General features: G+C 34.7%; 1 protein-coding gene and 1 long non-coding RNA gene across 5 annotated transcripts; one reads left to right on the top strand and one right to left on the bottom strand.

Annotated features, from left to right (window-relative positions):
• Positions 1-2,511: 2,511 nt before the first annotated feature.
• LOC147506524 (uncharacterized) lies at positions 2,512-12,383 on the bottom strand. Of its 4 annotated transcripts, none has more exons than XR_015193798.1 (8): positions 12,064-12,383; positions 11,255-11,568; positions 10,982-11,136; positions 7,633-10,833; positions 6,882-6,959; positions 6,017-6,081; positions 3,745-5,927; positions 2,512-2,897 (listed from the first exon to the last, which is right to left on the bottom strand). It is a non-coding gene; the product is annotated as an uncharacterized LOC147506524 (long non-coding RNA). The 4 variants fall into 4 exon arrangements; XR_015193799.1 differs by lacking the exon at positions 12,064-12,383 and having other exon boundaries at positions 3,745-4,576; positions 5,870-5,927; positions 11,255-11,788; XR_015193797.1 differs by lacking the exon at positions 12,064-12,383 and having other exon boundaries at positions 7,633-10,041; positions 10,641-10,833; positions 11,255-11,782.
• A 2,183-nt stretch (positions 12,384-14,566) lies between these two features.
• LOC147506523 (uncharacterized) lies at positions 14,567-16,276 on the top strand. The gene is made up of 4 exons (XM_086605783.1): positions 14,567-14,652; positions 14,798-14,911; positions 15,925-16,115; positions 16,237-16,276. Exons 1-4 carry the CDS (start codon positions 14,587-14,589, stop codon positions 16,274-16,276), a joined length of 411 nt encoding a protein of 136 aa, XP_086461909.1. The 5' UTR covers positions 14,567-14,586.
• Positions 16,277-24,565: the final 8,289 nt, after the last annotated feature.

Raw genomic sequence — 24,565 nt, 5'->3', positions numbered from 1 at the left:
GGAGCTTAAAACCCGTTTTACGACAAAATCTTACTCTACGGTTAAACCGGGGGTCGAGTAGAATCAGTCGGTGTAGTTCATAGGAATTGGTATTTATAGAGATTCGAGTATATCCTCACCCTCCACGTGTAGAGGGTGTCACCAACGGGGTGTGTGGATTATGGGGAGCACGTGAGAAATATCTACATAGGCCCGGCTTTGTGATGATGAGGAGTGAAAATCCGAGCAAGTAGCTTATTTGGCCGTGATCGATGATTGTCGGTCGGGATTAGTGCAAGTACTCCTTCACCATGATTGCTTATGGATAGGGAGTCCGTGTCATCCTTTGCACGGTGTAGTTAAGCGTGATGTTGCGACCGTCTTGTGGCCGATGTTGGCTCGTGGATGCGACCTGATATCATAGGTCGGTGCATTAGTTCCACCATGCTAAGCGCGTGCTGGATAGAGAATATCACTCCCCTACAGTACTTGTTATCGATTTTTCCTAGATGACTAGTATAGCATGTCAAGAAATTATTTCCGACTCTCTACCCCATCAAGATCATCAAAAATCAGACTACACCTCATGCTAGGGCATTCCATGTTTGTGTTGGACTATTTTGTGTAAGGCCGAGTAGCGAATTACATATTATATTATTATTATTTTGCTTTAAGTAGCGAATTTACTAGTGCATTCGGTGAAATTGACGAGTAGAAACTGGACACGTGGGTGAACGGCAATGGCTCAAATCAAAATGAAGAGAGAAGGTTCAGGACTTCACGTGGTCCGACCTTTTTGGTGATCGTTTTTGTCTTTTTATAAAGTTTTTTGCTTTTTTGATTTTCTACGCTGCATTGCCGTCCACGCATTTGGGTTGCTAAGTTGGATTGTTTTTCTAAGTTAAAAATAACGTGTCACGTTAATTGAACTCAACGGTGTAGAGGAAATACACGTGGATACTGACAGTAGCTGGGTGCAACGTGCAAGTGATTCCCGTCTTCTTTATCGAGTCATTGCATGTTTAGAAAAATATCTGATCGACCGTGACTCTGGTGTCTAGAATGTCCAAAGTCTCGATGTCGACCACAACTCTCTAGTCTCTACTCGGGAAATCCTGCTATCGTGGCATATGTTGCCACTTGCTAGCTTATCGACTTTTGCATTGGCGGATTACAAACTCTATCTCAAAACATTTTATAACTAATGCTTCTTTCTTTTCCAAAATTTTAGGAGGCAACCGTCCCTTGGATCCATCACCGTGTACTTGTGTAGACAAATGCAAATGCAATGATGTTTTCAAAGTATAAAAGGCTCATAGTATAAAATGCCACAAAAATTCACAACATATGTCTAATCGACTGATCTAAAAGAGACCTTGTGTTCGATTTACGCTTACGTTCATGGGTATAGTATGAACCTCCAATTTTTATTTGTATCTTTTTGTAATTTAAATTACCGGCCCCTACTAGAGTTGATTCCTGGCTCCGTCCTACAAATCTTCAATCTAAGAGTGTCACTTGTGTTGGTTGATTCGTTCCATTTGAGAACAGAAGTTGGCAAGAACCAGAACAGATTGAACAGATTATGTCTAAATTTCTAAATTGCTGAAGTGATGAACCAATTTGTCTGTGTGTTGCTGAATCCATTTAGCTCATAGAGATTATGGGCCTTTAGCCGTTAGGTTTATGGGCTTTAGAGGATTTAACCTAACAATTTAGTTTACTAGCCAACTAGCCCTCCTGCGGCTGGGCCTGCTACATTGATAGTTCACAATGAACTAATTTTACTTTTATCAAACTATTAACAACTAGCTAATCTGCTTGTCCTATGGCCAAACTTACTATTATATCTCTTTTCTTATTGGTTTCTGTCTGATGTCCAAAGCCATTTTTCAGATCTTCTTCTTCAGAGAAATTGTATAGAGAGAGAGATTAAAGATATGTTGATATTTTGAGAGAGTTTGGAGTAGGGTGAGATTTTGTTTCTGTTTTCGGTAGTTAATTACTCAATTACCCCGACGTATAATTCAAATATGAGCGTGTATTTGGTTTTTGTTTTCCTACACATGAGAAAAGACCAAAACGTTTTTTTATAATTTGCTAAACACACCAATAATAAGGCTAGTTTGGTAATCAACATAGTAATTATTTTTTAAGTAGGAACTTTTTTAAAAATATTGCTGATGTGGCTTTCTGTGAGCATATTGGGAGAAACGGATATTAATATAGGTAGAACTACAATACAACATTACCCAACGTTATTGGCAAAGTATTGGTGGCATTCCTCCACTGAAATATAATTGATGCATCAGTAGCATCAAAAATTAATAGGGGGCTGCCATATGAAATTAAGTTTCCTTTATACTAATTCTTTTGAGGAGTAAGTATAATGATTCTTTCAAGGAAACGAAAAACAATAGTTCGTTGTAATCATGTTCAATGATATAGTTTTCATCAACACATTGTCAATCTCTTAGTTGGAAATTGATTAATTCAAATCTAAGAAATCTAGCAAAAAAAAGAAAGAAGTTCATTGACAAATTCATTTAATTAAAATTAGTATATGGTATGCACAAATTGACCAAACGTTGGGTATTTTATATCTACCTCCAAACTATATGCCTCTGATTTAATGTGCATTTAACCTTGAACCTCTCAGGGAACAATAATGTAGATAAGTTTAAATTTAAAGAAAACAAAAATATATACTAACAAAAATTAAAGATGGTAATTCTCATGATAAAGGCTCTAATGTTGCCGTTTTCTATCTTGGCGTGTATTCGGCATTGCCTCTCTGCATTCGTGGTGGAATGGTAGATAGCTCCTCAACGCCCATGAACACAATTCCTCCAAATTTTTTGGCATAACCTTCCCTGTTTTACTGACATTATTCCAACATCTTAGATCAAGCTTTAAACCTGTAAAGATAAAATCCAACTCAGTGGAAGAAATTCATACCAATTATGCAAGACAACCAATTTTAACATTGAAATCCAATCCAAAACAGTAATTAGATACATAACTCATAAACATTATAACTTAATTACCAACTAATTGGAACAGTCTAGTAAGCATATTGAGATTTTTCTCTAAAAACTATTACACACAAATTAATATAATAATACTTAAGAATTCAAAGCGACACAATAAAAAGCAAACCAGGTAACTCACTAACTTAATTGAATGGGATAACAATGGAACAAACAACGTTAGTGTGGTTATAATCTACTTGGGTTTGCGCCCTGAATACTCACTTCAAAATTTTCCGCAATTACCCAATTACTTCGCCTAAAACTGCTCTACGGACTGTTAGCTTTCATAGTTCATCTCATATATACCCCAAATTCTGATCCAACACATCCAAGTATCAAACACTCTCATATAGCTAAAGCTATATAATTTTGAAGTAAAAATCTTTGTTTATCAATATGTGACCCCAATGACAGTACCCACTAACATTGAAACTTAGATTATCCAATATATATATATATATATATATATATATATATATATATATATATATATATCCAACATTGAGAGGAAGGATCATCTTACAACTTTTTTGGGTATAATACCATTATACAGTAGCTAAAATTGTATGTTGGCTGTCTGGATTCCAACCGGCGATTACTTGTAACAAGTCATATAAGGTGGGTCATATCTAAAGCACTTGTCCTCTGGAAGTCGCTGGAAATTTTATCTGAAGAGTAAAATGAAAGGAACCAATTATTTTGTACATAGAAAGAGAAAGGAATTGAACCTAACCTCTTAATTATGAGTTTGTCTACGGAGACGGCGGTCATCAGCCAATGTTCTCATATTTGGTAGCATGCACATATTTTCCTCCATGTTTGAAGCTAATATTCTTCACTAACACAAAGAGAGTGAACAATATAATAGTTTGTATTCACAAATAGTGATACATTAAGTAAGCACTTCATACCATAACCAAACAAAATAATTGACACCTCAATGACACCTCAAAAGAAGATGGTCCAAACACTTATACAAATCAACACCTGTACCAAACAACACCTTGTTGCACAACAATATGTATGCTATTCACCTCAGTTATAGAAATTACCCTACAAATAACATTGAAGGAAAATAAGGTCCACATACTAGTATCTAGCTCTGGAATTAATGAACCTCCGAGTGGATTCTATAACAACCCAACCACTGATCTACCTGCCCCTTAAGAGGAGGCAGATAAGTTTTCACTGAACCTAGCTTTCACATGGCGCATGTGGGACTAGAAATGGGCACACTCAAGGTATCTTCTACACGCCTTGCATCTAGTAGGTTCGACCTTCTGGTTTCTCTCCTTGTTTCTTGAGCAATTCCCAATGAGTAGTTTCTTCTTGATTGAAGTGGAACAATTGAAAGGTTTTCTGCAAATGACTTGTGGAACTGATCAACGTAGTTTGAGTGTTGTGTCACACATGAATGGAGGGAAGCCCTTCTCCTGGGAGGAACATAGATGGAGAACAACGTTATGCGGATGCTCCATGCACACAGGGCACTTGGCTTCTTCCGATCCCATTCTTTAACATCCTCTAAAAGGGGCTTAAGCAGATACTGCAAGGAGCTCCTCGAGCTGCAAGGATAAGGAGATGCCTTGGATCGATCAGATGATACAAAAGAATTTTTTCTTCCTTTGGCATTTTGGAATTTGCAGCAGTTACCACCAAGCACTAATATATTCTATGAAACCACCTTAAAAAGTTAGACTTAACATATTCAATTAAACACCACCATATCAATCAATGATTAAGCCTTGTGAGAACCTAGCAATTGAATATTATTTTGTTTCACTCTTTAGCTTGTAGAGTATTCTATTAATAGCTTACTAAATGAGCTGTGAAGGGCCATACCTTATGGCAAACCTACTCAAAAAGCAAAATATTGTAATAATAGTACCGCCACTTCTTGAATCTTGATATTTCTCGAATTTCTATTTGTTCTTCCTAGGTTATAATGGTACTGGAAGCTACATTCTAAAAACATATTTATTAGTTTTCACTGAGAGGTTGAAAACTTACCCAGTAGTAGCCAATAGGACACCGATATTAATATTTCTAATTGGCTTAAAACATTGGGTTAATTTAAATAAAGCCACTATTGTCTAACAATATGACAATGTATATATATATATATGTAATAGTGAAGAAGTACGTGTTGATTTGATGAGATGAGCTCCGTAAACTTTTATAAAAGGTATTTGGATGACACCAATAATGGTGTTCAAAAGAATTGAAAAGGACGTATCACCACACTAGAAGGTTTAGTGTTCAAAGTATATGCCTATAAATTCATATCTCATTTTAATGAACATTGCAGATCCTAATTACTGAATTTGGCAATTAAAAAGGTTACTACATGTTTATATGAGGTGCTTGTAATTCACAAACCAAAAATTGGAAAAAATGAAAAGAAACAAACCCAAAAGTTTTATCTTAAGGGTGAATTAAAAGTTCAAAGTTAAATACTGGTGATATCACATGCAAGACCTACAGTTTTGGGGTTCCTCATCTCATTGGGCATGCATATTCAATAAAATTCCCTAGTAAAAAGAAATGTAACAGAAATAAAAAGTCAACAACAAATTATGCTCACACGGGTGCTACAAAGATCACTAATAGAATGCCAATCTAGTTGTCATATACAATGGCGACATTTAACTCGTATGTATTGTTAGACATTGTCAACTCACGAAGCACCAAGTCAAGGAGAAAATCAAGGTTGATGCATGGTTGTCGGCATAGAATCTAAAACCAAGAAGATAGATTGTTTTTGTCATGGATTCCACCACAACGTGATATCTACTTTTTCTTTTCAGTAACATACAAATTTTCTACCCCAGATAACCATTTAAGTTTGACAGAGTTACCTCTGTAAGTCTGTTCCTCAGTTGCTGAGCAATCACAATGCTCCATATTCAAAGCACACTGTCATTGTTAAAATACATCGCAATTAACTTCACAATTAATTTCAGGAAATATGTTGCACTATTTGGTTTGAAGAAGGTGATGCATACCTAGTTGCTAGTAATCACATGTCATCGTTGATCATCATCACCTTTGTAGTCGATCACATGTCATTCTAATCATCAAACAACAACGATAATATAATGATTATGAAAAAAAAAAATACCAAATAGATAAAGATAATAAAGAAGGAAAGAAGGGAATTGAAGAGTTTCAGTAAATTCATCTCTGAATTTGTTTGGATTCAATTAAAGAATTTGTTCTCTTCAAAAGCCTGAATTAAGAAACGAATTCGTTTTCTTCAAAACTCCTAAAGTCTACCCTTCTCTCGTTACAGTGAAAATGCCAGTTACACTAAAAATGACGAAAGAGAAGTCTATAACAATATATGTGAGACATTTTTATCAGCAAAGTGACACCTCTCTAAACAGTTGATGTCTTTGAATTAAACCCATTACAGTGTTAGTGTACTTAAGCTTCATGGTAGAAGCTCAGTCACTATTCTCTATTAGTAGCCCCCTTCCCCACTCGCTTGTGGCCATTATTGGAATCAAGTCCGAATTGGTCCCCAAAAAATGAAGGAAAAAAGAAAATGAATCATAATTTGTTTCTGAAAGGGATTAAGGGTGTAAAAACATATTATGTAGCCATGTCTAGTGCCTACTATATTCACCATGCAATGCTTATACTGTTAGTGAACAATAAGCTAATGCAGAACTTGGAATAGGTGGGAAAAAAAAGTTGGAATTTGGACATAATGCATCATTCAAAAAGAACAATTTAGTCACTAAAAATGTCAAAAACCAAAACTTCGATTTTGAACATTCGAGGTAATACCATATATTGCAATCAAATTTTCATCTCATTAATTAAACAGTTTCTAAAACCATCAATGTAGAATTCATTTTTACATACCTCGTATCTGTGCTTGTTCAATTCCTTTCGGGGTTGTACCCATTCTCCCTCTTCTTCATCTTTACAATAGGTAGCACCCTATAGAACATACCATAAGGTCGACAATCATTTCCCTATTCAACATATCCTTTAACAAACAAACAATAATAAAACATTAAGACCATCCCTGACAAATTCATAAAGAAGGAAGGATTGAGTTGTCTATATCTAGTAGCTACTCACCAAGCACCGTAAAGATGAAGTCTCACAAATAGTGAGTCGGCCGGTCACTATATGTTAAACTTGCGCGCATGCTTTCAAAATTACCGAGTTGAATGGGAAGGTCTTATACAAAGAGTTAGAACTAAAGTCTAGTAAAGATGTATAGTCCTACTATCATAGAAGAGAAAGGCAAACAAAGCTTAAATGTTCTAGAATAAAATACTCGTAACCATTCAATTATTTTTCAAAAGTTATGCAACATAATGTCTACCATCTCGATCTAACTCGACAGCCATCGCATCTATGTAACACTATGTAACAAACTATAGATAACATCTTTGTTTAGTTATGTCACTTTACATATGTCTTCATGAGTTCCGAGTGCTTCCTAATATTGTTAGCTACTGTTCTCAATAGTTTATAATTCTTCCATACTTGTTTTTGTATTCTCCACTACAAATTTTAAATAAGTATATTCTAATCATATTTAATTTTTTATTACATAATTAATAAACGTATGTAGCTCGAAAGAAACAACGAAAAACATTACCTTGCCGAGAACATTTTCTTTTCTGGATCGAATTGATGTAGATATCTATATACCATTGTGACTCAGAGGCCTTGTTCTTAAACCACCTGTTGCTCCTTTCTTTTCAAGTGAAGCCTATTGCTGCCCATGTATATTTTAGCTGCTGGAATGTTCTTCCTGCAGTGTTTGAGTAACTCACACCAATCTCACTGCAGTAGTTCCTCCAGTTAATTAAGGCTTTAGTGACCTGTTGAATGTCTCCAAATAGGTGTACTTGTTGCAATCCTAGCCAATGTGCAAGCCTTAGCTTGTTGTTAGTTCTGCAACATAAAATTTTGACTGCAATGCACTGTTTGCTATTAACTTACTAATATGAATAGTTCAATGGCTTCATACGAAGAAAACTGACTGAAGGAGTCACAGACTGTTATGTCTTCCCATTTGTTTTAGTTGATTGCTACTAAGATAAACTTATGAATTATTCCTACTGTCCTTGTTCTACAGGAGAGGTAAATAAAATGCCTAGAAATCTATGACGGCTGAGAGCATTAAAGTGCCACAGAAATCTATGAAGTCTATTCAAGGGTACGTAACAGTGAAGGGTTTTGGTTTCATATTGCCATCCAACGGCACTGGTAATTATATATGGTCATTAGTCATTATATATCCCATGGCGGGTTCTTTGACTGTAACCGTCAATCAAGCGGCTATGTAAGCCTTTACTTGAGGAGGTGCTCTGGGGCATAGTCTCAACCTGAGTTATGCACCATCATCTATGATTATTACCCTCACTCTCTTCAATTGTGCAATTAAATTAAAAACATAGACAGGGCATGGCCATACGCTATAGAGAAAAATTTCTCATAAAGAATAATATAAAAACTTGGATTTCTTAAGTGAAAACTTAGAAATACCCCTCCGTAATATGTGATGGAATGAAGCAAGCAAAGTTGTTTTGAGTAATAATGGCTACAAAATAGTTTGAATACATTTTCTAGGAGGTATAGTATTCGATTGCCAATTTTACAATTCTATGAGCAAAATTGTCACAATCGAATACTCAACTTCTGGAACCTCAGGCCTATTCAATACGAGTATCCCTTTTGAATCACCAAACTAACACATAAATATTTTGGATAGTGCAAAAGTTATATAATTTGTATTTAAAAAGAGCCTATATTTAATGTATGCCGACAGGAGTATAGTATTCTGAATCACGTCCTTTGTCTTAGGCAACTTGTTATTTTGTCTGTAGTGCTAAAAAAAATCCATATCCCTATCTTATAATATATATCTAAGTATCTAACCACTATATAGTTTTTTCTATTGCATCAGTCGTAAATCCACCCTTAGCAGTCACCACCATCATCTCTATGACCTTACACTACTATATTTGCAAGTACTGGTTTAGGCAGGAAACATGCTAAAAGTGGGTGAATATAACTCATCAGCTGGGGGGGGGGGTACTCAATAAAGTTATGCAACCATAGCATCAATTTGCAACTAAACCATTAGAGTTTAAAGGGCAAATTTGACAATGAACATTTAAAAAATATGTGATAAAAAAAATAGTAGTGAAAGCATGTAATGAAGGTCTTTCGAGGCATGTTTCTAATGTGTCCAGGTAGTGGCTCATAGAATAATGACTCCCTTGCATATATTTACCTTCAATTAAACTACACTTCTTTCCATTGGTACTGATAGGGTATCCACAGTCACTTGCGTATACTTACCTTTAATTAAATTACACTTCTTTCCATTGGTATTAATAGGGTATCCACACATCCACAGTCACTCATGACACCCAAATCATGAATTTGTTTATTTTTTGGGGAACAAAAATACTAATTTGTGCTAGGTGGTTCCAAAGAGTGAAGAAACCAAAGGCTTAAACTATGCTCCCTATAAAAAAAAAAAAAAAAAAAAACTTAAATTGTGGCCCCTTTGACAAATCCCATTGAAATTGAGCTCAACGGTTCTATTCTCAGGGAAAAAATCAAACAATAACTTAAAAATGAAAAAATGAAAAAAAAAAAAAAATAAATAAAAAAAATGAAACAGGGGCTTAACTTTAAAAACGACATCTAATCTCTAGCAGTAACCGCACCTAAATCTAATGACAGTACCATTGAAGCGCCATGGTACCAAATTAAAGCCCTACATCAAACAATATATTTCATAGTAGGATACCAATAATAAAAGAAATAACAAAAAACCATTTAACGACCAAGCATTCCCATAAGGTGAAATCTATAATTCTGAAACTTTAAAAACAACTATCTATGGGAATGTCTTGAAGAATTAAAATGATTTTGATAAGAATAAAAAGAGCATATTTATCTACAAAGGAAAATGGAACATGCATACCAAGTATTGGACATATTTTTTGGAATAAAGATCTCCGATAACAGATGACTTTAGTAGGCAATCCTAACATCAAACAATAAATGAAATAAGGGAAACGCAATCAGTAAAACACAAAACAGAAGAAAATTGATTTAACAACCACTCTTAGTTGAATTCTAACAATTTTTAATAAAGGAAAGTTTTAAAAGAAAGATATGACCTATGTGCCAAGAACTAAAGCCTTAAGAAAATGGATTAAGAGGTGGCTTGAACCAATGCATTAGTAGAATCAAAATTGCCTTCATGCCTCTTTAAGTTTTCATGCCTCTTTAAGTTCTTTTTCGTTTTTCGTTTTTAGAACCACTTCTGTAACTGGTAACTCTTGGTCAATGAGTTTGGCTGACTGGGCTAGATCATATGGACCAACGAACTTTTATATGTATTCTCCGGATGCTATTATGCAGGTTTTAATATAAATATATCTATGAAGTTTTTATCAAAAAAAAAAAAAAAAAAGAATCAAAATTGCCACTAATTCTATGAAAGCTGCTAAAGGTAGACTTAAGGAACCGCTATAGTGTTCTTTGAATAAAGCAACTATTGATATTCATATACTATTACTTCAAAAGAAAATCTAGCTTCAGAAATTAAAAAATAAATAAACAAATAAATCTACCACTCACCTTGGCAGGTTGGTTTCCACTAGCAAGCTCTGGGACGAAGAGAGCAATAATTGGATCAGTAGGAGACCAACTGAAGTCTATAACATTTTGCACCTTCAAAGACTTCTTGTCAATAAGAGTGAAAGTCTCTGTTTCATACACATAAGTCTATAACATTCTAGCAAAATACTTGTCGTTGTTTCCACCAGCCCATCTGAAAAATAATAACAATAGTCTAATTACTAATTATAATGGCACCATTACAGACACTCACTGGGACAATTTAAGCTATAATAAAATATATAAAAGCTATTGGTGAATTTATTCAGCTTCAAAACATATGACACTTGAGACACAATTACCGCGCATCCACATTTGTGAGGTAACACCTGTTTCAGGGACGACAAATAATGTTGGGGCCATATTGGTAGTTGGAAGGGGATTGGTTGTGGTTCCCAAATTGATTCATCCCTTGCCACCTCCAATTCAGTCTCCTGAGACATCTCCCGAACGTGTCCTAGATGAGACATAGATGCAGCTGAGATATGGCAGGGATTTTGACACATATATATATATAGTTGGATTTTGACATATATATATATAGTTGATTAAAATGTACCCAGTTTAATACTCACATAATTGGATTTTTGCAGGAGCTTAACATTCAAAGACCTCCACCTCTAACTCGGGGCCGGCCACAACCTGATCTTGATCGTAACTCGCTTGCTTATATTTGATTCTGATCTCGCGATGCATTTCAACTTAATATCATGTCATGATGCCTTGAGCCTAACCTCTCTCCTGCATGATCATATGCAACATTGGCATGAAACAGAAAACTCATTGCCAATGGGGGCTGTGTACTGGTGCCAACTATCTTCCTTACAGCCGATTTTTGCTTATTCTGAACCATAGTATGCATTCAAAGAGAGCAAGGTGAAAGAGGAAGCTGATAACAAAGATGAAGGTGATCATCGGAGAGCAGGTTTGATAAATGTCGAGAAACAGCTATGTAATAGATGTTGATGAAGCATTTTTAGCTGGCCGAACCCATGTTTGTATGTAACACTAATGTTTTCCACATATATTGCGTTTCTGTAATGTAAAGTCGTGTATGTATCAATTTTTTTTTGGTCAATAGTGAGCCTAGCTAATTTGGCAGCTCGATGATATTTTAATCAATATTGTTACAATTAATTTTATGTCAAGAATCAGAGTAGGAAACAGAGGTATTGAATTTCGGTATTTACATATTTTTTTTTCTTTTGCACCTCAGCCAAAGAAGGCATAGCGAATAGGAGTTCAGAAGATATCATCTCTCCTATCAAAAAAAAGAAGAAGATATCATCTAAGGATCATATTGGTAATTAGAATTGAACCTCCAATAGTTTCAGGCAAAAAACGGAATGAACCCAAATGATTAAGAATTTGATCAAAATAATACCTTGACTGTTCCAAACCTCTGAAGGAGGGCCTTAAGATCCTCACGCATAACCACGTCCTTATCGTCTTTATCAATCACTGTTGATGTTTTTTCTCCAGCAGATGATTTCTCTTCACTTTCTTGACAGCTATCTGCAGGAGACTTTTCATCATTTTGAAGAACAACATCTTCTGTAATTTTGACATCACTCTCTTCAAACGTTTTATCATCCTTTTTTACCTCGTCCATAGATTTAACTTCGTCATCTTGAACAATTTCTTAGTTTAATTTTGGAAGAAGAATAAGAGAGAGGGTTTGAAGAGATGAATTTTTTTTTTGCAGAGTCGGGGGTGTTTTGTACAATTGAAAAGAGAGTATGGAAAGAGGGGTTTTGTTTTTTTATCTATTTTGGGTTAGGAACAATTGAAATCAGCAAAAAATGACGTAGAATTCCTTTTTTTATGCTGAATTATTGTAAAATCTGATGTGTCAGTCTTAGAGAAAAAAAAGGGGCTGACGTGGGTCACTGGAAGCGTCCTCAACTACTCAGTATTCATGGTATTTGATGTCTACAGGGGTTATTGCCCTAACACTGATCTTCTTCTTCTTATGTACAACATAGTAGCAGACTAAAGAGTCGAATTCATTTTTTTTTTTTTAATGTTATTTTCATTACATCAAATAATTTCTCTAAAAAAAAAAAAAACTCTAAAATATGCAAATAGAATAATAAATTTAGGAGTTGTAAAAGGACATAATAGTTTTGTGTTTTTACCAAATTTGCACCCTTCTTTGTAATTATTTCAAGAATGGAAACACATCAATATCAATATCAATATCACCCTACATATTTGGAAGTGTTAAGTCAAAAACCCCAAAACAATAAAACCTAACGACTCTATCATATCATAAGAGTAAAATGGTCAATAGACAAAATTGACGAAGTAGGGGGCAAACTCAAATGATTTTAAAAATTGGGGGTTTAGTCAAAATGTTACATACTTTTGGGGGGTTAAGTCAAAATTTGTAGCGTTTTGACTCAAACCCCCATTTTAAAAACCATTTGAGTCCCCCCACCCCACTCTGTCAATTTTGGGTGTAACAGACGTTGGTATTTTACATATTTGCCATTTTGCCCTTATGAAATAGTCATTGGGTTAACCGGGTTTTTTTTACTTAACCCCCCAAAACTATATATGTAACGTTTTGACTTAACCCCCCAATTTTAAAAATCATTTGACTTACCCCCCCCCCCGGTCCGGGTTGATATTTTACATTATGCCAATACTGCCCTTTTTCTTCATCAAATCATCAACTATGGACATTAATTCCCAAAAAATGACGACCCAATCCTCAAAACAAGACACAATTAAAGGTAAAAACCAACTCATACACACAATAAATATAAACAAACCTTATAATTCAATGTTTTATGTTTTTTGCAAAGATATAAAAATTAAAAAAATTAAAAAAATTAGTATGTTCTCTCTAAGAAAAAGGTGTTGTGCACCAATTACAATATTGAGATTCAATTTTTGGGTTGATTTGGGGTTAGTGCGGATAGTACATAACCTGTTTTGAAATTTATCACATTTTTTTTTTTTGTAGTAGATATTTATTTCCATGGTTGATGAAGAAAAAGGACAATGTTGTCAATAAATAAAATATCAACGCGGACTGGGGGGCTAAGTCAAATGATTTTTAAAATGGGGGGTTAATTAAGTCAAAACGCTACATAGTTTTGGGGGGTTAAGTAAAAAAACAACAAACGGCTATTTCATAAGGGCACAATGGCAAGTATGTAAAATATCAATGTTGGTTACACACAAATTTGACGGAGTGGGGGGAAAACTTAAATCTTATTATATTAGAAAATTCTGGGGGTCGATGAACATGGATTTTCACGTACGTCATAGGGGCATAATCGTCATTTCACTTTCTATTGTGGGGGCAAAATTGTCAATTCACAAGAGGATATAACAAACAATAAAAGTCTAGAGAAAGAGTACGAAGGGGGAGGGAAGGAAACCCAACTCTCTCTTCTCCCCTGGCCTAAAATCGAGAAGATGCCTACACAAAATTCGAGACAAAAAAAGATATTGGCTTTAGTTATTCCAAGTAGAAAGAAGAAGACCCTTGCTGGGATTATTAGAGAGATTGATGATTATTTCTTGAAAGCTTCAGCGTCGGGGAGGAATGTGATTCTGCTATTGGATATCAATATGAATGGTGACTCTATTTATCATAATTTTGGAGAAAGCATGAGTAAGAACTGATTAATATTTCGTTGTATAATATGTTTGCTACCTGATTAGTATTAAAGACCCAACAAGCTTAATTACTTACAAGTTTCGCCTCACAGAGCAGGTTTATATATCACTAGCTTTGTAGTTTTTGTGGTTATTGTAGCTTGGAAAGCTGTAGTGATATGTGTAATTGTTTTTTGGTGTATGTAGTATCTGCAGTGAGGTTGATGAGAATAGAGTATCGAGCATTTGTCGACCTTTTTTGAACACCTAAAGGAAAGGTTCAGGTGCTAATGAGATGGGATATGTTGAAAGAACACTTGGTTTTTGTACGCGTAAATTGGATGATAGAGATCTTAGATTGGTACTTTTCTTTCTCCATTATGAATAGTTGTCAACACTTTGAAAAAGATGCATATGACATATGTGCTTCTGTTGGTCTTACAAGACTTTGTGATAACCTAGGCCTGATCGTGATTGCGTGACCCATCATTTTTATTTATTTATAGGTGACAAATATTGTTGGAGGTACTATTCGCTGGAGACGATATCTTGATCATCTCATAGTAGCATTGTGCCATGATGAGAGGGCGTTTAGATCCATGGAACCTCTTCTCTTGCAGGTATTACAATTAAGTCCATGGAAGCACCTTCCATACCAAATAAAGGAAATTGCTGCCAATGATGAACCAACATGTCTACAGCTGACCTCATAACTGGTTTAGTGTAGGATTTTCCTAATATTTTTGGAGTGCAACAAAATGAAAACCATTTACTTGTTTCTTTGTTTATCAAAGGCTTTGATGGTTATGCCTTACCACCGCCTTAATTACTCCACTTAAGTTTGTTTTTGGTTCTTAGATTCTTTGAATTGGGTTCTATGAGATTCTCAATTTGGATATGCCATCATTATCTTTGTTGTAGACAAGGTAAACTTCAATGTCCGCCTCAGTTTTTGATAAATCATTAGGATTTAGCAAAAACGGTGAAAAATTGACACCATCATGTACACTAGAGTCGGTATGTCACTACCCCAAGTGTCTAGATGGTTGATATCGCATACATCAGGTATCCAAAAATAGACGATAAAGACATGTGTATTTACACGGACGATGACACTAAGTTTGTATCGTCGTTTTTTGGTTGGTGCGTAGTATCTCTTAAATGGCGGACAAAGTGGCAAATCTTAAGATCTCTACCTGTGTTCCAATCATACACTGTTAAAGGGTGTGCAGATGAGGTTAATTATTTATCATTTTTATAGTTTTGCATATATGTATTTTTCTAGCACGGAAAAGTCTAATATCCATCATGCTCCAGTCACTGGTTTGGGGTAGTTACCTTTGGGGTTCTAAGCAACAACCTCATTATGGAAAGATGTACTTACTAATTTATTTATCTTTTGAGCATTATGATATTGCAGAATGTAACGCTTGCAAAAGTTGCTCTTAGGCCTGGTGCAAGGAACATGGTGAATGGCATTCTGCGGAGATTAGTTTTTCTTAAGGTTTGGCATCTTTTGAATACATGTTTCATTTGTTAACAAAACCAAACAAACAACAATGTAGCTACATTCACTGTTTTTTTAATGTAGTTGTTGAGGTTGCGATGTTCATGACTGTGGTTTGTTTTATAGGGAAGCGGTGCAAGTCTTCTAAGGTTTTTAGTGCACTTTCTTGGAGTTGGTCTTCAAGAGCCCTCCATTCTAGCAAGGATATATGCTATAGACTTTAATGAACCTCGTGAACCTTTCAAGCCTGGTGCACATGGTGTTACACCCTGGATAAAATTTATGCTGAGGAAGAGAAGCTGTGCAAGGAAGTTAAGGTAACTATACGTCTTTTAGTTTGTTTTTAAACATTGTTACAATATATGTAAACTCCATGCAACTTATATTTGGACAAATAATCGATTTCATATTAATATGTATGATAATGACTTTTCGTAGGCTGTTAAGTGTGGTTAAGATGTTAACAAGTGATGACTAAGGGCAAGTTAGTTAGGAGAAGAGGGTTCATGTTAGATAGGGATTCAAGAAGAGATTTTTTCTCTTTTGTGAGTCCACTATTGCTTCTCTTACCCTGCAATTTATAGCCAAGTGACCGAATGTGGTGTGAAAGTAATGGCGTGCTGATGATGTGAGAGTTCCAACACATTCTTTCTTCTCAATTATGGCCTACACAAAATTTGATCTAGATTATCCTTTCTCTCATCTTCTCATGATTTTTTGTTCCAGTCCTGATTCGTAGAGAAGATCAGTATGAAGCTTTCATTATTTGAGAATAAAAATTCAAATAAATAGAAGATCCATTTTATTGGCAATGAGACTATTATTCAAAACTTCAACAAAAGATTGGTTCAAATTTGAGAAGTTAAATGAAGGTTCGTCCTGTCGATCATTCTCCATGTTTGTTGATTTGTTTTCTTTTCATCCATATTATGTTTGTTGTTGTGTTAGTTCCAAGTTTCTATGGTCTGAGTTTTATTGGATTGGTGGTTAAATTTTACAATGAAATCATGTTTACTAAAATGGATAACGTTTTTGTGTTGGTGAGCCAGTTGACCATATGATTGAATGAATCGATTATCCATTCTTTGGGTTTTCATATTAGCCTAATCATAGTTTTAATTAATTAGGTTTGTATTCTTCAGATTATTATATAGGTAATACAATCTTTCCATATTGTATAGCCATTCGATTAAGAACTCCGTCTTTTTGGAGATATTTGTTTGCAGTAATAGTTGAATAAGTTCTTACACAATGCCTTTCCCAGACTTTCTTTTGTGTTTTTCTGACTATCTTTTCCTTATTGCTTTTACAGTTTGATATTACCTACTCAAGCCATCTGTTCTCGGGGGATCTTTGTTCCAAAAAATATGCCCAATAATTGGGTATGAATATTCTTTTCTCTTCTTTGAATATGTATGGTTTTTGTCTGATCAAAATTATTTTAACTGTTCAAGACATTCAATAGTCGTGTCTTCTCTGGATATGTATGGTTTTTGTCAGATCAAAATTATTTTACCTGTTCAAGACATTCAATAGTCATGTTTAAACTCTTAGGATTATAGATTTGATCTTTTAGGCATGACTGTCTATTAAATGGTTTATGTGCCTTCTTTTACTTTTGCTATCTTACGATGATATATATTGTTTGCTTTTTTGCTTTTGGGTCTTGAATTTTGCATCATGGTGCTTGAATGGTACTATCAGTAGACAGGGTTACCACTAGAGATTAGATGGCTTCTTTAAAGTTAATCTGTTGTTGTTGTTTGTTTGTTTTTTTTTTTGAGTTACCAGCTGAACCTTTTTCTATGTTGTTCGTTAAAGGGAAAGTAAATTAAGTCTTTGGTATCTCCATTCTCTGGAACCAGTTAGCACTAAGTAGTTTTTCCACAAAATAGCAAGCAAATACATAATTTGTGTCGCATGAGTGGACGTGGATACCCCCATCAGTATGAATGAAAACAAGTATAGTTTTATTGAAGGTTACATGCAGAGGGAGGCGAGTAGCTAATATTCTCTGTTGCTCCACGTCTCCACCGAGTGTGAGCGTTAGTGGTAGAAGTAATTTATGAGGGGTGAATGGTTAGTTGGGGAGCTTGGAGTTAAACATGACCTCCACGTTTTTTTGTTTTGTTTTAAGTTTTGATTTCGTAGAATGATTGTATATAATGTTATAGTTATTTCTCATAAAATATAAAATGAAGGCAAACGTATTACTGCTATATAGTGGATCTCATTCTAGCATTGATATGCCATGCACCAGTTCCAGTCACTCTTGATGGTAGGATGTCAAAGTAAGTATTTGGATGATACTTATCAAATACCAAAGGAAGTATTTGCATTATATTATTCATTTTTAGTTGTTGTTTTCTATCAAGCATGCTGTCACTCAAATTTTCGTTAGTCATAACCATGTTTAACACAACATTAGTAAGGTACGTTAAGGGCAATAAGTTACTTAACATTGTATGATTGACTTATATTTCTTAGTATATTAATTTCAGTTTTAATATAACACAACCATGACCTGGTCTTTTATCGGATAATACTTTTTAACGTTTGATTTTATTTCTTTTCCTCAATGATAAAGTGTTTATATAAGATTTTGTTCAACATCTACTATTTTATGTGGAGTTTCCAATTTCATCTGATTCCACGGGAAAAGATTACAAAAATATGTGAGGTGTCGGCCATATTTGGTTCACTACATATCAGTTGGAGTTGTTTGCTACATATCTATCGATTGTTGTGTCTTGGCAGAAGGGCACGCTATAACATTGTTTTTATTAGAGAGCATTTTGACCACCTTCATCTATTTTTGTTTCCTTAATTTTCTTGGTAAAGTAATAGGTTCATAAAAGATATGTTGTGGTTAATAATCATTGGTTTAGTTGAATTTTGTGCTTAACTATATGTATCAATAATTGTTCCACTGAAGAAATATCTGTCTAAACCGCTTGAACAGTCTTGCAAAGCCAGCTGGAGAGTTGCAGAAATCGTATGAGCAATTTCTTTGTCATATGAAGCTATACATGAAAAAGAAAAGCAGGGCAATGCCTTTTCTTTGTTACCCGCTAGTTTTCGTTCTATTTTCTCAAAATTATTATAATCTAATCTGCAGCCGATGCACTTCAGCACCAGGAACGAAGAGCTACCATGGCTAGTTGCAAGGTGCACTCACTCATATAACAAGGTAAATGAAAAAGATCAACCAAGTCACTTGCAGAGTTGAAACTGGGACCTCGGGAGCTAATTTAAAAGTAAAAAATAGTGATCTTAAAGGTGTTGATGCCAAAATGTTTAAGGAAGATGTATCCACGGACAAGCAGGATGGGATATCATTTTGAGTCAAAGGCTCTCTTTTCTTCTAACCATTTCTCAAATAAAAAAAGAGAGCATTGATGTGGAACTAGATAAAGCTAAAACATTCTTTTCTGGCACGTGTTCTTCATATTGTGAAGAGTTTTAATTTCTGCTGTCAAAGTAAAAACTGAATTTATGAGGTTTGTCTGCCTATTTTTTCATGGTTTTAGAGGAACATGTTTAGTTTAGATGTCAGAATCTTTCAAAGACCTATTCTTCTGCATATATTCTGTTGCCCTGTTCAAATCTGTATCGTTATCACGTGCTTTTGCACGTGCATGATGCTAGTGATTTTTAAATGGGGTGGTTTAGTCAAAACACTACATAGTTTTGGGGGGTTAAGTCAAAATTCCCCTTAAAATAATTTTTTAGGAAATTAAAACGAGTTAGCGACAAAAACAGAAATCATGATTTGTTAGAAAATTTATATATATATAGTTATGATTGTTGAACAAATTTTTAAAATATCTGATGCGTATGTACGGGTCTACTTTCTAGTATACATTAAGTCATGAAGTTCTTGCAAAATACCTTTATTGATCGAATTAATTCAAATTTAATATTTACGGGATATTTACAGGTAATAAAAAAGCTAGCATTTGGCATTGGGGGGAAAGCTATCCTTAATGACGGGTATGCTTGTTTCAAATAGAAAATATGCAAATATATGGAAAGTGTTCCAATGGAAACTTTTATTTTGTAAGAGCGTTCCTAGGTGGTGGAGGCATCAAGTGTTATGTATGAGGATAGATTTGAGGCAAACATTTGCAAACAATGACCAACTCTAGGTAGGAGGCAAACTTAGTGTGACCCATTTTAGTAGTTAACAATTTTTTTTTCCCCTAAGGCTGAGTCCAATGGTACACCACTCTGTATCTCTATAAAACTTGCAAAAACAGTGTTTTAAAGATGAATAATATGATTCTCGTGTGCAATGGTTTTAAACAGTAATTCGTTTGCATTAGCTAGAATTGGCATGTGGTTTGGTGGAGACATATTCAATTCTATTCCACTTCAACTGGCGCTAAACAAGATTAAAATTTATTTTTTTTTTTTTGAGAGGTGCCATTTAGTTATTTTCATTTAAAGCGAAGTTCAATTCATGAGAATGCATTTTTATTTTTATTTTTCATTTGGAGCGAGTTCAATTGTCGTGGAGTGCATGCACTCCTTATTCCTCAATATTACTCTATATATAAAGAGAGATAGTCATGTATGGATAGGGTAAATTCACCAGATTTCTACTCCACTTATGTGGGAATAAAGAGCCATTGGACTCAGCCTAAAAAATAAGGCATATTTTAGCTAAGTAGGTCCCATTTCAATTTTTTGGTAATAAAACACTCATTTTCGTTCCTATAAAAAGTGGCGATAGTAAACCAAACAAAAAACCCACGCGACACTCCGAATGTCGTGTGACACTTGGAATGTCACATGGAATGTTGAAAAAGTCAACAAAAAACAAAAAAAAAACACGCTAACACTGGCCAAGATCTACAAACAAAACAACAAATTTGCCTCCACGAATGCAGCTAAATACTTGATGCCTCCATATTTGAGTCCACTTAGAATTGGATTTGGCCGAAATTCCAAATGCTGGAGGCAAATTGACACTAGATGCCTCCACCTAGAGTTGCTCTAAGGATTTCTAAATGGGATGGTTATATGAACTCTACTGAAAGTGACTCCAAAGTTGGTCTACCACTAAATACAATGAATTAGAAGTTGATTTTTTTGTGGAGATGTTCTCCACACAATAGAGATTATCCTCACAAAAAATCAATTAATTTGAAAATGTGCAATCTCATCAAAAAACGTTTACAGTGTTATGAAATTATTCAGCGGTCTAGATTTTTTTAATTTCATAACAACTTCTGGCAAAGTTTAACATATTCAATTAAGCTAATTTTTTTTGTGGGGGTGTTCTCCATCATGTGATGTATATTTACACAAAAAATTATCCCTTAATTCATCTTGTAAGTCTACTTTTAGGAGTAGAATAATTTAGAGTCACTATAAGGTGGTGTACGTATAACCATCCCCATTTCTAAAACAAACTTTTGTTCAATTTTTTATGTGCTTGGTGTGAATATAAAAAGGGAAGGGGGAATTTTGATTTAACCCCCCAAAACTATGTAGTGTTTTGACTAAACCCTCTATTTTTTAAATTATTTGAGTTTGCCCCCACTATGTCAATTTTGTCTGTAACAGATATTGACATTGGTATTTTATCTATTAACCATTTTGCACTTATGATATGATAGGGGTTTTATTGTTTTGGAGTTTTTTTACTTAACCCCCCACAAATATGTAATGTTTTGAGTTTGCCCTCCCGTTCAATAGGCTTTAGAGTTTTGTAAGTTTTATATAAACCCCCCAAAATTTAGCATCAAGTTTTAGTTTACCCCTGGTTGGTTTGGGTCGGTTAACATCGGTTAAACTGTAACCCAATTGGTTCGGTTCGGGTATCAGTTCAATTGGAAATTAATTCGGTTCGGTTAGTATAACACAACCGATTCGGTTTGGTTCAAAAAAAATATAAACCGATAGGGTCAGTTCGGTTGTCGGTTTAGACACAAACCGACCCGTGCACACCCCTATATGGGAGAAACATTTTTTTTCTCCTTAGTTTTTTTCTTTTCAATTTTGCTAATGGTAAACTCAAATTTGATGCTAAATTTTGGGGGGTTTATACAAAACTTACAAAACTCTAAAGCCACTCAAAACGCTACATATTTGTGTGTGTGTGTGTGTGTGGGGTGTTAAGTAAAAAAATCTCAAACCCCGAATGGCTCTATCTTATCATGAGGGCAAAATTGTCAATAGATAAAATACCAATATTTGTTACAGACAAAATTGACCGAGTGGGGGCAAACTCAAACGATTTTAAAAATGTGGAGTTTAGTTAAAACGCTACATAATTTTGGAGGATTAAGTCAAAATTACTCTATAAAACAATTGTAGCCAAAATTGAAATCTCGCATAGTATGAACTTGTTCATGCATTGATACTGTTTTGAAATCAATTTTGACCTATTGGTTCTCTGAAAATTTCGGAGAGTAATTTTTTTCAAGATTCTATACATTAGGAGGGTCCACACTTAAAGCCGAAAATGTAATGACATTATTAGTGAAACATGCACATGTCTTTGTTCGGTTTGTTTGGTGGCACATTGAAGATTGAAGAAAAATGGGAGATTGACGATTGAGGGAAATACAGTGACAGAACGAGAGGTGAGCTAAAGGGCCTGAGGCTACTTGGAGCGGACCTGATCAACTTAAATCCGGTCCATCTGCACAGTTTAAGGCCATTTTTTGTACTGTGGTGTTTCTTTTCGAGTACACGATCACATATGTGAAATCGCATGTGCCAGCTACCTTAGTTTGAAGTTTGTGATTTGGTGTTACATCTTTAGGGAGAAGAAACTTTTGTTCTGGAGAGAGCCGACTAACCGAGGTATGTGTCAACTGTCAACTGTCAACTGTCAACTGTCAACTGTTAAGCAAGAATATTTATTGGATGAGTATGGCCATTATATTGAATTGAATTGAAATTCATTAATTGATGGCGTGGTAGGGTATTCCAAAAATCCCGATAGCTTGGTAGGAGTGTTGACTGTGGATCATTATTTGTTGTCTTTATTTGTTTTCTAATCTATCTAATAAAAAGAATTGGCGTGTAGAGCTCTGTCCATCCAGCGGTTATAAATATTTTTCATAAGTTATGACATAGTATATTAAAAAATTTATGGGATATGTACCGTTTATTATTTGGGCACAAAAATACTGAATTATTATTGATTTGGTCAACCATAACTGACCCAATGGGCTAGACTTTTATCTTTCTTGGAACAATGTTGGCACGTGTTATATACTAGTAAATTATAAAATATATAATTTTGTCACGACTTGGGTGACCCACTAATATACATTGGTATAAAAATGCATGTGCTTCCATAGTTCCATCTTTGTGAAGTAAAGATTCCTTCTAGAACTGAGGACATTGTTGCCTTACAGATTCTAATATTTCCAGCTAGCATTCCCAGTGCGCATGGACAACTACCACAGTAAATCAAAATTGGCTTTCATGAAATATCGAAATGTAAGTCACATTAATAGCCACGCTTCATTGAGTCAGCCTACCGTGCGAAGTGTCATGACCCATTAGAAATGACAAATGGTCATAACCTACAAGAACTGGCAAGTTGTCATGACCTATACGAACCCGCAAAGTTGGTATCTGTTTGTAAGGGTAGTTTAGTAATTGCAGTATTAGGACACGTGTAGGATAAAGAGAAGCAAATCCATTGGATCTAGTGTAATTTTTTTTTTTTTTTGGTAAGCCTGTTTTAAATGAGATCGATCAGTAACTCTTTGATCTTTGGCGGGAGCCCCTGACTTACGGTATCATCAATTAAAGATTTTACCGACTTTGCTTTCAAGACCCTGGATCTAGTGTAATTGAGAGAGAAATTCATTGTAAAGCAGACTAAGAACTAAAGAGTAAAAACGTAGGCTCTAGTTTTTTCAATGAAACAAATGTTAGGCTCTAGTTTCTTTTGAAACAAAGATTTTTAATGTTTATTTTCTATTTTGTACATCTCTTTTCAAATATCCTCATAATAAAACAATTGGTATTAGAGCGGTTTGTTTCTGGGCGAAAATGACATTGGTAGAGGTGGAATAACTTACCGAATTGGAGAAAATGAATGTTAGATTTGATCTTTATGAGAAAATGATGGATGAATTATTTGACAAGCTATTTAAGCTGCTAAATGGGGTGTATAGAAATGGAGAAACAAGATGATGTAGGTCTTTCTTCAAACACTGAGATGGCATTGGAGATCTGCACTGAAGCTGAAACTTCAACTCACCCAGTCATCTCATAAAAAACACCAAAATATGCAAAGAGATGTCTAACTAACAGAATGACAACACCATCAAATACAATTGATAAATTCTCAATAACATAACCAATTGAACTAATCAGCGAAGGTAAATTATCAACTACTTTACCTTTCACAGATTCATATGCCAGTTTTTTATTTGAAAATGATAGAATTGGTATTGTTACAAACAAATGGGGTTTATTTGGTTTACTTTAGGTTGTTTATGAAGATTTGGAAAATGAAAATAAATCTGATTCTAGGGTTTCTTCTGGTTTTGCATTGACCTATAAGTATGGTCATCCTCGGACTATAGTTTTAGACAATCAATTTCCTTGCTGAACGTTCTGATAATCTGCTAATGCAAAGTTCTACATTGATAATAACGCTACTTGTCGCCAATAAAGAAATTTTGCTCTACATGATTCATCTCTGGAGGACCTTGTGCGGTTGTTACTGCTAAAGATAATTAAAATTATATCGATCTAAAAGTTGCCGCCTAGATGTAGGGTGAATGATGCA

Source organism: Coptis chinensis, chromosome 4 (genome assembly GCF_015680905.1).
Source record: "Coptis chinensis isolate HL-2020 chromosome 4, ASM1568090v1, whole genome shotgun sequence".
Classification (NCBI taxonomy): Eukaryota; Viridiplantae; Streptophyta; class Magnoliopsida; order Ranunculales; family Ranunculaceae; genus Coptis; species Coptis chinensis.
This window is presented reverse-complemented; position numbering and strand designations above follow the sequence as displayed.